This window comes from Quercus suber, unplaced genomic scaffold, assembly GCF_002906115.3.
Source record: "Quercus suber isolate HL8 unplaced genomic scaffold, Cork oak 2.0 scaffold_172, whole genome shotgun sequence".
Taxonomy (NCBI): domain Eukaryota; kingdom Viridiplantae; phylum Streptophyta; class Magnoliopsida; order Fagales; family Fagaceae; genus Quercus; species Quercus suber.
The window spans coordinates 864303-879949 of NW_027069632.1; the positions used below are offsets into that span (position 1 = coordinate 864303).

Consider the following 15647-nt stretch of genomic DNA (forward strand, 5'->3'; position numbering starts at 1 on the left):
GAGGAAAAAGGCCGGCAAGTGAATGATTAAACGGTCAATTGGGCTTTAGGAGTCCAAGACCAATTCGGTATTGCCTATTAATCATTTTGAGAACCGAAAGAGAAATGTGTTACTTGCACGCCATAAATTTCTAACTTAAATTAATGAGAATGTCAATTTGGCCTGAATTAGAAATTTCAGAATATGTTCTTCCACAAAGTGTTAAGAATTTGTTCAGTCTTATTTTCAATCAAATTTGTATTAGAATTATTGTAGACCCCACTCCGGTTCTTTCAAAAACATATAGAATTTTTTTTTAGAAGCATGTAGACTATATGCTTAATAACAATTATTAAAGTTAATATAATTATGTATTTAGATTTGATTGGAAAGCATAATATAAATCATGCTTAAGTTTGACCATTTTATTAATAACATCATGGATTTTTTTTTTTAAGAAAAAGGTAAGTCAATTTTATTAAGATAAATCAAAATGACAACCAAGTCTTGTGGCAGTTATTTTAACCACGCATTAGTATCCAGCAGCTAGAACTGTTCTCTTTGCAAGGAAGTGGGCCAACCTATTACCCCCTACGGGTATGAATAAAACTACAAGTTTGCATGCTAGCACCAATTCTCTGAATATCATTTATAATATGACCCAGCTGAGTTCTATTGGACTTTGGGCTATTGACTGCCTATATAACTTTCAAAGAATTACCTTCTACTTCGACGCTGAGGAAGTTAAAGTACACTTCTGGTCAATTGTTTTAAAATATTTTATATACTCCAATAGGATTTAGTTATATATAGAGAAATAGACTTTGCTTCTTTCGGACTAGCCATTTGGTTGGAGTCAGCATTGGCTAGCTTGTAACTGGTCAAAACAAGTTAAAAGTATAAATCCATATTTAACTAACACTGCAGGTTTAAAAATTTTAAAAAAATCTTCGTTTAATCCAAATTGTTGTTGTTGTTGTTGTTTTTTTTTTCATTTCTCTCTCTCTCTCTCTTCATAACAATACAAATATTGGGGGTGACCAATCTAGCCGTTCAATTTTCTGTAAGAAAAAAAAAATATTTTAAATAAATTTAAGAGGGGAAAAAAAAGGGTTAGATGGGCATGTGACAAAGAGGCTTAGTTGGGAATGCTTCATAACTAAAAAAATCTTTAAAGAGGGTGGTGTAGGATTCGTGTTTTTGGTACATAGAGACAAAATTTGAACAACATCACACTTATCCATTCGTGGAAGTTTTCAAGCCACATTTCCTAGCGTTAATGGGAAACCATTATAAATGTTAGGAGAGGAAAAATAAGTGGGGCATCTCCCATTCCAACCTCAAGTTTATAAGATACGGTCCAAAAGCACTAATTGTCATTTTTGTGGCCCATATTGGTAGACAAGAGCAAGCCCACCATTGGGTGGAATGGAAAATCAATTACCCAATTTTTTTGACTTCTTTCTTTTTCTTTTAAAGTTTCTAGAGCTTCTCCCATGTATGTTCAGAATTGTTCCCACTTGTGGAAAAGGAATAAAATGGCATACAAGACTGTAATATTTAGAAGATGCCTCGGATTTTTACTTTAGATATGACTAAGTAATAATTATTTTATGTATAAATTATGGGAATAAACTTTTGGTACCATCCAACAACATATTTCCTCTTTCCTTTTTTTTTTCTTTTTTTTAAAGATATTTTAAAATATTTTTTTATAGTGTTTCAACTTATGGCGTTTGTTTCTGATGTTTATTATTAATTTTTTATTTATTGTGTTTCAGTCTATAGTGTTTCTTTCTAATGAATGTGCTCTTTATCATTAAACTAAGACAACGTCAAGCACTTTGTGAGCTAACTAAAACCTGCCCAACAGCACATTTCTAGAAAAAGATCAACACAAAGAACCCAAAATAAGCTGTGTACCTCTAAAATTAAAATACACTCAACGCACAAAATTATCAAATATTTTTGTTCTCCGCGTGAAATATAATCTTTGGGGGTATGTAATTTTGGGTCAAGCACAATGCAGATGCCAGTTCATGTCCACCAAGAGAGACTAGGAATCTTGATTTTTGTGATCGAACTCATATTAGATAATAGTTACTTTTGATGCAGATCTACAGGATTTGGTCGGATACTTTGGCCTATCTGGGGAAGAAAGTTGTGGGGGAAAGTGGGAAGTGAGGGAGGAAATTAGGAATGGTCACTTAAGTCTAAAAGGACAAGTGAAAAGTGATACTTTTTTCAATGAGATTAATTCATAATAGAAGTATGACAGTAAATCTATCTTGACTTCTTGAGACAGGTGCACCATTGAAAACAAACAATCGTGCTAATGCTTTTGTCAGGCATGGTGTAGCTAGATTGAGGATTTTGTAAACTTTTTTAAGGTGGATACTGGACGGGTGAATGTAGATGTGAAGTTCGAACCACAAACATAAAATACTACAAAAATTACCATTATTATTGAATTGTCACTTCCAAGATTTCATAAACTTATAGACCACTTGAATAAGACATTTAAATTTTTAAGAGGACCAATTGACCATCGAGAGAGCACCCTTACTTTATTTTTCTTGTGCGTGTTAATGTGAAATGGAGACCATCATCCATTTCAACAAATTCAATTATTAGTAAGTCAAAAGTTGTGGTCAATTTCAATGCAAATTAAATTTGCTTAAAGTTTGGGGTGGTGGGGTGGGAAGGAAACTGATAGGAATATGCAACAATATTATAGAGGTTTGAACTACCGGGTTGGATCCCTAACATGATATATATTCATATTATATGTGATATATAATAGTAGTTAAAACATCAAGATGAAAATTTTAAATTGAAACTGAAATTCTAGACATAATTAATGCTGATATATATATATATATATATTAAACAAAACGCTTGGATTTGACTAGGAAGAAACATTTCCTCAAATTTCTCATTGGCCAATTCCAACGCAAATTAAAGTTTGGGATAGGAAACTGATGGGGAAATGCATATGCAACATTATTGAGGTAGCTGAAACATTAAACTAGATCCATCACATGATATGTTCATATCAAAATGAAATTTTAATTTAAATCTGACCGACAAAATAGGCATAATAATTCATAGTGATATACTATAAAACAAGTTTGGAATTTGCGGTGCTGTAGTCGACTAGTTTCTATGAAAAATAAACACCTAATTGTTTTTGTGCAAAAACTCGTCGCCTGAGAGATTCGAACTCTCGCGGGGAAACCCCATGTACTTAGCAGGCACACGCCTTAACCACTCGGCCAAAGCGACTACACAGTTGTCACTTAGTGAAATCTTAATTTCTTAACCATATACGATGGCCTATTTTCCCGGCTTCTCAATCATTTAATAAAAGCCCAAGGGAGCTGTTAACTCAGTCTAATAAATGGGTGTGTCTATTGGGCTAAGGCAACCGACTGCCACACATCATTTCATAGTCCAACTTGTCTGGGCCTATGAAAGAGAAACCATAAAGCCCAACCTTAACTACTCAGTCTCTTTCTCTAACACCCAAAGCCCTAAAAAATGAAATGAAACAGACAGACAAATCTAAAAAATTGTACTCATTCGGAATGAGTCATTCCCTCCCCCATTGTGTGTGTCTTTGTTTCTCAAAAAAGTAAAAAAAAAATTGAACCAATTGAAATGGCCAAAATATCGTATTAGGGTTTTTCCTTACTTCGAAGAGAAGATAGAGCAAAAAGAGATTTTACATATCTCATTCCACCATGTCTAGGTAAGAAGATAAAGAAAAGAGAGGTTTTATACGTCCAATCCCACCACGCCTAGGTGGTAGAGTGTGTATAAATAATTTAATTTTGTATACATATCATATTTAAAATTTATTTATTTTTATAAAAACTCTTTTATTATCTTCAAAACACTTGTCTTATTCTATCTTAGCACTCTCACGGCACTCCTCTATTTTCTCTCTCATCTTTATCATTTAATTTTATATCCTGTGTAAGTTTTTTCCACCTTGAAGAGGGGATAAGAGTCGGGAATACACATGAGCTAGTTTTACTCTACCGACTTTACTCTACACTTATTAGTTGCCATCCCTAGTACCATTAAACATCATGTCAATCTTTTTTATGTTCTTTGTCTACAAAGTCTATAGACCATAGAAGAGTCATGACTACTTAGTGGAAATTAAAATGATACACTGTTTCCCTATCCTTTTAGAGCCACATTTGGTTGATGATTCATTTTCCCAATTTAAATCAGACTTGCAAAGGACTATTGGCCTCCAACTTTTTTCTGGGACGATTCCCCCACACGAATGCAGGAATTTAATTCCTATAAGATTGCAAACGTGAGAATATTAAAATGTTCTTCTTTTGTTTTAGAAAAAACATGAATTAATTAATTTGGCGTTCAAAGTACTTTATATTGCATAAGATTAGATTGGATTATCAACAACAGTAAAGCACAGCAACGAGGGCTGTTGTCTTTTTTTTTTGGAGAAGTGGAAAGGAGTGGCTCATGGTTGTTAATGAAAAGACTCGTATTCAAAGGATTATAACTAATTTATGACCACTAACTTTTATATATACATATGTACGTATTGTAAAATCTGTATAACTACCCAACCTCTACCATGGAACAAACTATGGAAGCTAAAAGTTCATGATAGAGTTAAAATGTTCCTATTGAGGCTAAGATCAGACATGATGCCTACAAAGGAGAAGCTGGGATAGAGAATTGGGGGCGACGTCTAACAAATCTTGCAGTTTATGTAATGCTTGTGTAGAGGACTATTCTCATTTGTTCTTATATGGTCATGTGGCAAAAGAGCTATATGGATTGGAGGTCCCTTTGGAATTAGAAGTGACAATCTAGATATAAACAACCATGTAGATGTCATTAAACTGGTAGTGGATCTTCTTGCTTAGTTTTACCCATCCAAGGAGTGAGTTCTAATTAGCTCAATTAGTAAAGTCTCTGATGGTTATATAAGAGATCTAGAGTTCAATTCTCGCCTACACCAAAAACTGATTGATATTTTGGTCTGATGATAAAAAGTTATTACCAAGAGCAGACGTCATAGGTTGAAACTTTCTTAAAAAAAGTGTTACCAATCCAAGGAGGAGGCCAATCAATGCTCCTTACTCATGGCCATTTGGAATCTTAGAAACGCTTGCTTTTCAAAGGGAAAAGGTTGTAGATTGCTCTGTCCGTCAAATGTAGTCAGGCTCAATGTTGATGCTATTGTCACAAATACTTTCACTACTTTGGCTATAGTAGCTCGAAAAGTTTTTGGTGAGGTACTTGGACAAAATAGAATGTCTTGTGTAACCCTCTATAGGCCAAAGCTGCAGCTTTTCTTTGGACACTACAGATTGCACACTCTGAGGAACTTAAGAATATTATTGTGGAAAAAGATTCTAGGCAATGTGTTGTTGATGCTTTAAATTCAGGTTATCCTCTACTGAGTGGTCTATTTACATCATTTTGTTAGTGGTTGAGCTCAGCAAAGGTTTTGTTGAGTGTATTTTTAGTTGGGTTAGGAAAGATGCTAATTGTGTTGCACGTTCCCTTACTAAATTTGCTGCTACTCATAGGTTTTTTGGATATTGTAACAAATACTCCCTTCCTCTTGTTGTTGTCAAGCAATTGGGAAAAGATGCTGCTTCTCTTGTTGTTTAATGAAGATTGGGTATTATCAAAAAACGAATATAAGCATTATAAACTCTAGTTGAGTGTTTTCTTTTTCTTTTTTTTTTCTTTTTTTTTTAAAATTTTTTAATACTTTATAAATTTATATGCATGAGTTTAATACAGACATTTGAAAATATTTAAAACGTAATGAGAAGGATACTTGACATCAAAATAGAGTGTAATTAGAATAACACTTGGTACAAAATTATAGTATAATTAAACAAAAATACTTAGACACAATAAATATTATATATATATATATATATTTGTTTGATTAATACCATCTTCAATCATCAACAAATAAGGCTTGTTTGTTGCGATTGACAAGTACTCTTGGTAAACACCAGCAGTGACATAAATCAAGAAGTATCCATCACTAGCAGCAGAGTTATTTGGTGCCGCATTAATGGCATCATTGATGGTGGTGAAATTCCCACCTCCATTTTTGTTCACAACCACCATTTCTCTTACCAAAACCTGTTCATCCTTACCTATATGAATGAGTTTTCTCCGACTCATTGACTCATAAATCACTGACTTATTGATATGCTTCTTCTTTGGGTGCCATGTTTTCCCATTCTTCTTTCTGGAACCCAACCTTGGGTAAAAAGAGCTAGAGAGACACTGTACAATTTAGTGTCATTAGAGAGTGGGACTGAGAGACCTTTTTTCACACTCCAAGCTGAAGCTGTGGCTTTGAGGCCATCCAAGCAAGTATCTTGGTTGGTTAAAATGNATTTTTTTTTTTCACAGTATGTTGAGGTAACATATTGTGATTAGTATTACCATTGTTATTACTTTTATTGTATACCAATATCAACCTATCAGCTTAATAATTATGAAAAATGTTTGTATGAAATTTGTTATGTGATTAGACTTACTTAAAAAAAATTAAAATCTAATTAGATTCTTCATCGGGTTTTTGTTTAATAGATTATATAGACGTGTGCAGCTTTCATCGGACCTTGTAAGAGAATCAACACCTACCTTTATTGATTTGACCTAACTTATGGGCATTTTTGGTCTTGAATCAAAGTCTGAATGCCACTACTAATTAATACACAATTTTTTAAAAGACATTTTCTTTAGCATAATAACTGCTAAAATACAATAGATTATTACCACAAAAAGGAAGATCATATTATTATTATTATTTTTTTTTTTGATGGAGGAAGATCATGATTTATATACTGACAAGTGTGGTTTTGCTATGAATACTTCCCAAAATACATAACCAACTTTGTGTTGGAAAGATTGGGCATTACAAACATTGTAACTCACTAAGTAAATGACATGAAACTAGCTATATCCAAAGCGTTGCTCATATTAAGCCACCATTGTAAGGCACGCCAGTTTGAGGCAACCAATGATCCCCAAGCAAGAAGTTGGAAACAGTAAAATTAGCAGCATCTGTAGCATTAATCACATGGTAGCCAGGCCATGAAACTCTTTTGTAGTGTTGGAACCAGGCCTCTATTATTATACTCAGCATAATATAATGTGTCTAGCCCAAAATCTCCATTCCAATCATGCCAACCAGCAGGTTCTACCAAACTATCATGAAAGATTGCACATAAACTGTCCTAGAATACTGCTTCCATGGCCTCCCTAGATATGTCTTCACTGGGAAATTGCTTGAAGCCAAATCATCAGCAGCTCTAATTGTACAATTATGGATTGAAATACCCGTGTTTTGATTTGGGTCTGTTCGGCCTTGAGCAGTGATGGATTGAATTGTCCTTTCATTGGCAACCGGGCATAGAAGTTGTTGTTTTGGAAAACAGCAGCAGCGTTTCCAAATATGAAATCTACTGTCCCATAGATATCACAATCTCTATAGAATTGCCTTAGTGAATGTGCATATAAGGTGTCTTGGTACGCTTCAACGCTGCAGCTAAAAAATGTGGACAAATCAGCCATGTTTAGTACAGCAACGGCTTGCTGCTTGATTGCTCCTGCTGTATTACGGAAAGTAATGTTCATTGCCATAAACCCTCCTCTCACAGCTGCAATGCAACATTGATGTAAAGCTTATTAACATCTAAAACAGTGATGACAAATGTTGATAATAACATAAAATTTAGAGTAAATTATACTTTTTATTACTGAAATTTGGTGTACATATGTTTTATTTTGGTACCTCAAAATTTAAAAAGTTAAGCTAAAGTGTATAGAATATGGTGTATAAGTAATTCAAGTTTTTGATACTTGGTACTAACTGAAAGTTGCAGAGCTCATAGTTGTCCACCCGTCTACCACGCTTCGTTTGCCTGTGATTATTGTTTGATTAATACCATCTCAATCATCAACAAATAAGGCTTGTTTGTTGCGATTGACAAGTAAGCAAGTATCTTGGTTGGTTAAAATGGCACTAAGCAAGGTTTGGATGTCCTCAGCTTTGGAGCTGGATAGAGTGCCATTAGTGTTACTCACAGTATCAAAAGAGCTTGATAAAAAGTTTATGTTCAGCTCAGCAAGTGAATGACAATCCTTAAGAGCAAGGATTGCGGTTCTTGACAAAGTGGAACTGTGTCCAAGGTACTTGTCCACTAATTTAAGAAACTTGTAGGATTGGGATAGTGATTTATGGACTGAAAACCTGCCATAGTCGTAGACATTGGCCGTGTGGTTATTAGGCAGCACAGATTTGCAAAAAGCAGGATCTGGGGTAGACTTGCAAATGGTTCCTGAAGAGACAGGAGTGTTCAGAGGGTCATCAGCAAAAGATGGAGAGCTAAGAAAAGAAAGAACGAGAATGAGAGAGTACAAGAGCTTATTAGAAGAAGTCATTGTTGTGGACTAGGGGAATCTGAGTTTGAGGAGTGTGAATGATTGGTTTAGTTAGCTCATTAGGCTAATATATATAGTGGAACAGGGGAAAACAAATAAATATTATTGTAATAAATAGATACAATTTTAGTTTGTAATATTTAATTTAGACCATTAAATAGATTCATTTCAAGTTAAAAAGATTTTTCATAAAATTTTGGAGAAAGTAAACAAAATCCTTTTATGATTTCTTGTTTATGAAATCCCATTTAAGTTTTAAGTGTAATACTTATTCCCTTTATGGTATTATTTTATGTGTAACTCATTAATTGTGTCACACATAACCCTTATGGAGTTTTTTGAATGTAACACAAAACTCCTCTTATAGTAAGAGATTTCTAGTATCGTTGTTTAAGTGTTGTGAAAATATGTGTAAGTAAAAAAGTTTATGTATATGTCAATATTATAGGCTTCATTAATATGCAAGCCATGTCTAGCTCATGTTTGTTTTCATTTATTTTATCAGGTTTGCTTGATTGGCTTAATTTTATTAAATTTTCCTTCTTGATTTCTGGATCTTCAATAGGGATGGCAATTTTTGCCCGGCACGTGGGTACCAAGCCCAGCCTGACCCTAATGGGCAGGATTTTGCCCGGTTCGATTAGGAATACGGTCAGGTATGGGTTTTTTTTTAAAAAAAATCGAACCGAGTCAGGGTCGGGTCCGGGTTTTATCAAAAAATCCAAAACCCGACCCGAAACCCGGCCCGGATATAACCTGGTTACCCTGAAATTACAAAAGAACCCCCTATATATATATATAGCTATAACTAACCCTAAAGTCCCTCATTTCTTCAATAGCAGCTCACGCCTCCCTCGTCCCTCCTCACCCTCACTCCCTCATTTCAGCTCACTCACCCTCACTCACTGCCTCACGCACACGGCCTCCCTCACCCTCACTCAGTGCCTCACCCTCACACAAAAGCACACTCATAGTCACGCTTACACCTCACCTCTTAGCCGCCTCCTCTCTCTCTTTCTCAAGATCTCTGCCACCCTCCGACGATCTATGCAACCTAGCCTCAGTTACACACACCGCCGCGGCATGTATGTCGCTCGACGACATCGACGCCGGTATCAGATACGAAAGAATCGAATTCGAGATTTATTGATTATGTTTTCTGTTTGTGATTTGAGTTTTTTTTTTTTTTAAGTAAAAAAATTTGTATTAACGAAGAAGAGCAAAAAAAAAAAAAAAAAAAAGCTATTTATGTTTGGGATTGTGAGTTGTATTTTTTATTTTTTGATGGTGAAAAATCTGTATTAGCAAAGAAGTGAAAAAAAAAAAGAGAGGAAAAATCTTACACTTGCATATACTTATACTCAAGATCTTATCAACTTACATTATGACAATCCAGTGTTTGACAAGCTGATTTGGTGTAAGATTTTTCCCTTTTTTTTTCCTTCCTATTTTAAGCTGATTGGGCCTATTTTTTGGACTATTTTTGGCATCTGGGCCTTAAAAAATTGATTGTGATTGGGCCATGATTTGGTCCGAGAATTAGGCCTAGTTGGATGAGGCCTGCGAGACCCCGCAAAGCCGATTCCAGGCCCCAAAAAAAACTTGTTTAGTAAACGGGTCGGGTTTATGCTGCGGGTCTTGGCCAGTGGGTTGGGTCGGTCCGGTATGGAAAAACCTAGCCCGAACCCGGCCCGTTGCCATTCCTAATCTTCAATTTTGTCAATTAACTAAAATTTTCTTATTTTGTTAATTGTTAGAGTATTTATAGTTTCTTACACATACACATATTTTTATGGGATAATTACAAATTACCCACCTGTGGTTTAGCCCGAATTTAATTTACTCACCCGTGGTTTATTTTTTACACTTTACCCATCTGAGGTTACTTTCGTTTAGTCTTTATTACCCACCTCTATTAAAAAAGAGGGGTAAATAAGTCTTTTTACACCCGTTTTATGTCTCTCTCCTCCCAAAGCAAGAAAAAAAAGGAAAAGAAAAAGAAAAAAGAAAAAGAAAAAAGAAAAACAAGATTAAAATATGGTGTTGGTTTCTTATAATTCAGAAGCATGAAGAACATAAACAAACATGAAGAACATATACCCAAAAAACTAATACAAATCAAATCAAGCAAAACCATGAGAGAGAGAGAGTAGTGGCATATTTAGAGATTTTAGTTTGAAATCATGGTTAACCGCTAACCATACTTTCCAGTTAAAAATCTCTCTCACCCAACAGAACTCAAATATCAACCACTCAAATATTTTCTCTCAAAGGCTTCTGTTCTTCGTCTTCTTCCTTATACTTATTTTTTGTGCCTGAACTAAGAAATTTATTAAAATCAAAGTATAACACAGTTTACAACATGACAATAGGGAGGATCAACAATTTCCAGTACTTAATTTCTAAAGTTTTGATTTTCAACATCCAAGATCTCACTCACACAAAGCCATTGGATATACATTGGTAGCACCCAAGGGGAGGATCGGCAAAGATTGACCAAGGGAATAGAGATATGAGAGATGAAGGTTTCAAAGCTAAACAATAAACCCACCAGAAAAAATCACAATATCATGAGCAGTAGAATAAAAATTACTTGATTTGCTAGGTATAATAGAAGTGAAGTGAAGTGAAAATTTCAAAACTAAACAACAACCCAAACCCACGGAAACACCAAATCTGCCACCAGATCGGTTAACGATTTCCTACATCGAGCCCATAACCTTCAAAGCTGAGCTTCCTTTTGTGAAAATTTGAAAGAGGTGGCCTCCGCGACAATGGACTCTTCAATTTGGCTGCCATAGCCAGCAATGGCTTGGATTTGGAGGGGATGGAGGTCAGATCGAACAGTGGCGCATTCTCCTTGGCCAATTTAGACTTCCGAGAGGGGCATGGCTTGGCGGAGCTAGGGCTCGACGACGACGCTAGATCGGTGGAATTCGCCTTCCTCAAGATCGCGTTTCTAAACCAAATCCATACCTATGGTGGAACATTTTTTTGTGTTCATTGTGATCTGTGAGCTCTCTCTCTCTCTCTCTCCAAGCTTAAAATGTTGAAAATTTGTACACATGGATGGGAGTGTGTTTGGGAGAGAGAGGAGTGTTTGATCTATTTTGGGTTTTGTTTTTGATAAAAAATGTGTTAGAGTAACGTCTGAAAGGGAAGTGGGTTACAAAGTAGTAACGAAGGGAAGCATAGGTGGGTAAAGTGTCAAAAATAAAACTACGGGTGAATAAGTTAAATTCGAGGTAAATCACAGGTGGGTAATCTGTAATTATCCCTATTTTTATTCTTACAAACACATAATTCTACTCCATTTTCACTTTCTGTGGATAGGTTTTCAACTGAGCTACTTCTTTCTATGTTGTAATAATTCATCTTAATATTCTTTATCACTTTCTGATTTTGATCATATGCTTAACAATCTATTTTTTAATTCTTCATTTATATTCAGTTCATTTATTTTGTTTTTGACTCTGCAATTATTCTTATAATGACCTACTTTTCCACATTTGTAACATATAGGTTTTTTTTTATCAGTTTTCTTCTTATAAAGTTATACTGTTTTTGATCTTCTTTTTTGTATTTTTTATATGTTTTATATGCGTTATTTCTATTATATTTTCTTTCATAGTCTTTATAATTCTTTTCTCTTCTTCTTGATGGAGCTTTAAGAGGGGGGATACCCAAATTGTTCACAAATGATCCTAATTCTTGTCCTGCATACTTTCTATCTTTTTTCTAATTGATACTTGAATATATTCACACAATTAATTAACTCTAACAACTTATAGAAACACAATCAAGCAAGTCCAATATCCCCAACACAATCAAATCATGTGCAAAAAAAAAAAAAAAAAAAAGAAGAGCTTTCTAGTTCAATAATATATATTGATATTCATTTGAGATGCCTTAATTTGATTGATTGTGTGATGTGTGTGGGTGTGTGATGAGTCCCACATCGAGTATTTACTAGGTAGATCTGGGTTTTATTAACAATTATAAGGAGTCTCAATTGTGACTAGTCTTTTTGAGGTATAGCACAGATGTGGCTAGTGCTTTTCCTTAGGTTGTTACATCATTATTAGGAGAACTAGAGTTTGAATCCCCTTTTTCTATTATTGTAAGTTTGTAACCATTGAATTTTTATAAAAAAAGGTCCCTGCTCACAAGTGACACATAAAACCAAAGCTTAGATCACATGAGTAAAATCCAAATCTAAGATGTAAAAGCAAAATCACAACAAAAATTTACAACAACTATGGATTCTTAATACCTAAAAACAAAAATTGGACATGGACCATTAACGTGACACGAACCATAAGAAAAAAAACCCAACCCTACATGAGATTTTAGACTCGAAGCAAAAATGGGTCAACTTAATCCATTTAACTTCCAAGTTGGGTCAACACATACCTTGCCAATTTTTTCTTTTAGTTTCTATTTTTATTTTAAAGAAGCTAGCTATAGGGATTTAAATGTAATTTTAATTCGTGTGTAGAATAGTCATGGCTATAAGATTTTTGTAGGTGGGTGAAATTTTAGGGAAGAGACATAACTATAATAATGACTTTGACGATAACTAAACATTGATGAATTCCTGTAAAACTTGATAGGTACCCCACTGAGAAAGAAAAAACTCAATTTACAACTTGGAGGCTGGCCAAGGAGGCTCCAATGGCTAAGTGCATGATAGAAGTTTTATATGAGTGATAGACAAAAAGTGATTAATTTTTTATTGAATCAATTGAAGTGGCCAAAATATCCTGACCCGTCGGCTACACTATCGCATGAGGGTTTTTCCTTACTTCGAAGAGAAGATAGAGAGAGATTTTACACATCCCATTCCACCATGCCTAGGCAAGAAGATAAAGAAAAGAGAGATTTTTCGCGTTCCATCCCACCATGCCTAGGTTGTAGAGTGTGTATATATAATTTAATTTTGTATACATATCATATTTAAAATTTATTTATTTTTATAAATACTCTTTTATTATCTTCAAAACACTTGTCTTATTCTATCTTAGCACTCTCACGGCACCCCTCTATTTTCTGTCTCAACTTTATCATTTAATTTCATATCCTGTGTAAGTTTTTTCCACCTTGAAGAGGAGATAAGAGTCGAGAATACGCGTGAGCTGACTTTACTCTACCGACTTTACAATACGATTTTCAGTTGCCATCCCTAGTAACATTAAACATCATGTCAATCATTTCTATGTTATCTGTCTACAAAGTCTATAGACTATAGTAGAGTCATGACTACTTAGTGGAAATTAAAGATGATACACTGTTTCCCTATCCTTTTAGAGCCACATTTGGTTGATGATTCATTTTCCCAATTTAAATCAAACTTGCAAAGGACTATTGGCCTCCAACTTTTTTCGGGGACCATTCCCCCGCACGAATGCAAGAAATTTTATTCTTATAAGATTGCAAACGTGAGAATATTAAAATGTTCTTCTTTTGTTTTAGACAAAACATGAATTAATTAATTTGGCGTTCAAAGTACTCTATATTGCATAAGATTAGAATCAACAACGATAAAGCACAGCAATGAGGGGTGTTGTCATGTAATGCTTGTGTGGAGGACAATTCTCATTTGTTCTTATATTGGTCAGTTTGGATACAACTTATTGTTGCTAAAAACTGATTGTTGTTAAAAACACTGTAACAAAATAATTTTTAAATGTATGAATAATGCCGTGAGACCTATTTTTAATATTTTTTTCCTGAATAAAGTGGTTGTGGGTCCTATGAACAATGCATGAATAATACTAAAATAGTGCTTGAATAGTGTTTTTTTCCCTATACAGTAAATTCTGTCCCCTAAACTGCGTGAAAGAAAAAAAAAAAAAAAAAAATAAGAATATTATTGTGGAAGAAATTCTAGGCAATGTGTTGATGCTTTAAATTCAGGTAATCCTCTACTGAGTGGTCTATTTACATCATTTTGTTAGTCTTTGAACCCAGCAAAGGTTTTGTCCGGATTGTTTTTAGTTGGGTTAGGAAAGATGCTCATAGGTTTTTTGGATATTGTAACAAATACTCTTCCTCTAGTTGTTAAGCAATTGAGAAAAGATGGTGCTTCTCTTGTTGTTTAATGAAGGTTGGGTCTATCAAAAAACAAATATAAGCATTATAAACTCTAGTTGAGTTTTTTTTTTTTTTTTTAATACTTTATAAATTTATATGCTGAATTTACTATAAACACTTGAAAATATTTAGGGTAAAATATCATTTTTTCCCTAAACTATTACAAAAGTTTGTTTTTCGTCCTTGAACTTTTAGAAGTTCTATTTTCATCCTTAAACTTTGAAAAAGTTTTGATTTTCATCCTTTGTCTGTTTGTTAGTTTATGGGTCTTTTGATAAACTTATTTTACTGAAAACTAAAAATACTATAAAAATAATTTTTAAATGTGTAAATAATGCTATAGGACTATTTTTAATATTTTTTTCTAAATAAAATAGTTGGTCTCATAATAGCGTATAAAATACTAACTTTGTCTTCTACCTAAAAATTGGNGCGTGAAAGAAAAAAAAAAAAAAAAAAAACTGAAAACGCAACGCAACAAAACTCTGTATCCAAACCCTCACATTATCATGTGGCAAAAGAGCTATATGGATGGAGGCCCCTTGGGAATTAGAAGTGACAATCCAGATATAAACAACCATGTAGATATCATTAAATTGGTGGTGGATCTTCCGCTTAGTTGTACCAATCCAAGGAGGAAGCCAATCAATGCTCCTCACTTATGGCCATTACTTTTGAGGCCCTTTGGAATCTTAGAACGTTGTCGCTTTTCAAAGGGAGAAGGTCAATCTACCAGTCACATCCAAAACATTTGCAACAAGGCTATTGAGTATTCTTTGATTACAGAAATTGTACACCCCAAAGAACAAGACCTAGATAAAGTTTGTAGATCGCTCCCTCCTTCATCAAATGTAGTCAGGCTCAATGTTGATGCTATTGTCACAAATACCTTCACTACTTTGGCTGTAGGAGCTGAAAATGCTTTTGGTGAGGTACTTATGACTTGGACAAAATAGAATGTCTTGTGCAACCCTCTATAGGCCAAAGCTGCAGCAGCTTTTCTTTGGGCATTACCGATTGCACAATCTGAGGGATTTAAGAATATTATTGTGGAAGAAATTCTAGGCAATGTGTTGATGCTTTAAATTCAGGTAATCCTCTACTGAGTG

At 34.3% G+C, this 15647-nt stretch overlaps 1 protein-coding gene and 1 non-coding gene across 2 annotated transcripts; both read right to left on the reverse strand.

The window, feature by feature from the left end:
* Positions 1-3182: 3182 nt before the first annotated feature.
* On the reverse strand, positions 3183-3264 carry TRNAS-GCU (transfer RNA serine (anticodon GCU)). The gene has a single exon. It is a non-coding gene; the product is annotated as a tRNA-Ser (tRNA).
* Positions 3265-6791: 3527 nt separating this feature from the next.
* On the reverse strand, positions 6792-7712 carry LOC112005278 (probable pectinesterase/pectinesterase inhibitor 41). The gene is given in 5 exon segments (XM_065778062.1): positions 6792-7110; positions 7113-7130; positions 7133-7216; positions 7219-7383; positions 7386-7712. Coding segments are annotated over 5 exon segments (660 nt in total). The 5' UTR covers positions 7645-7712; the 3' UTR covers positions 6792-6976.
* Positions 7713-15647: the final 7935 nt, after the last annotated feature.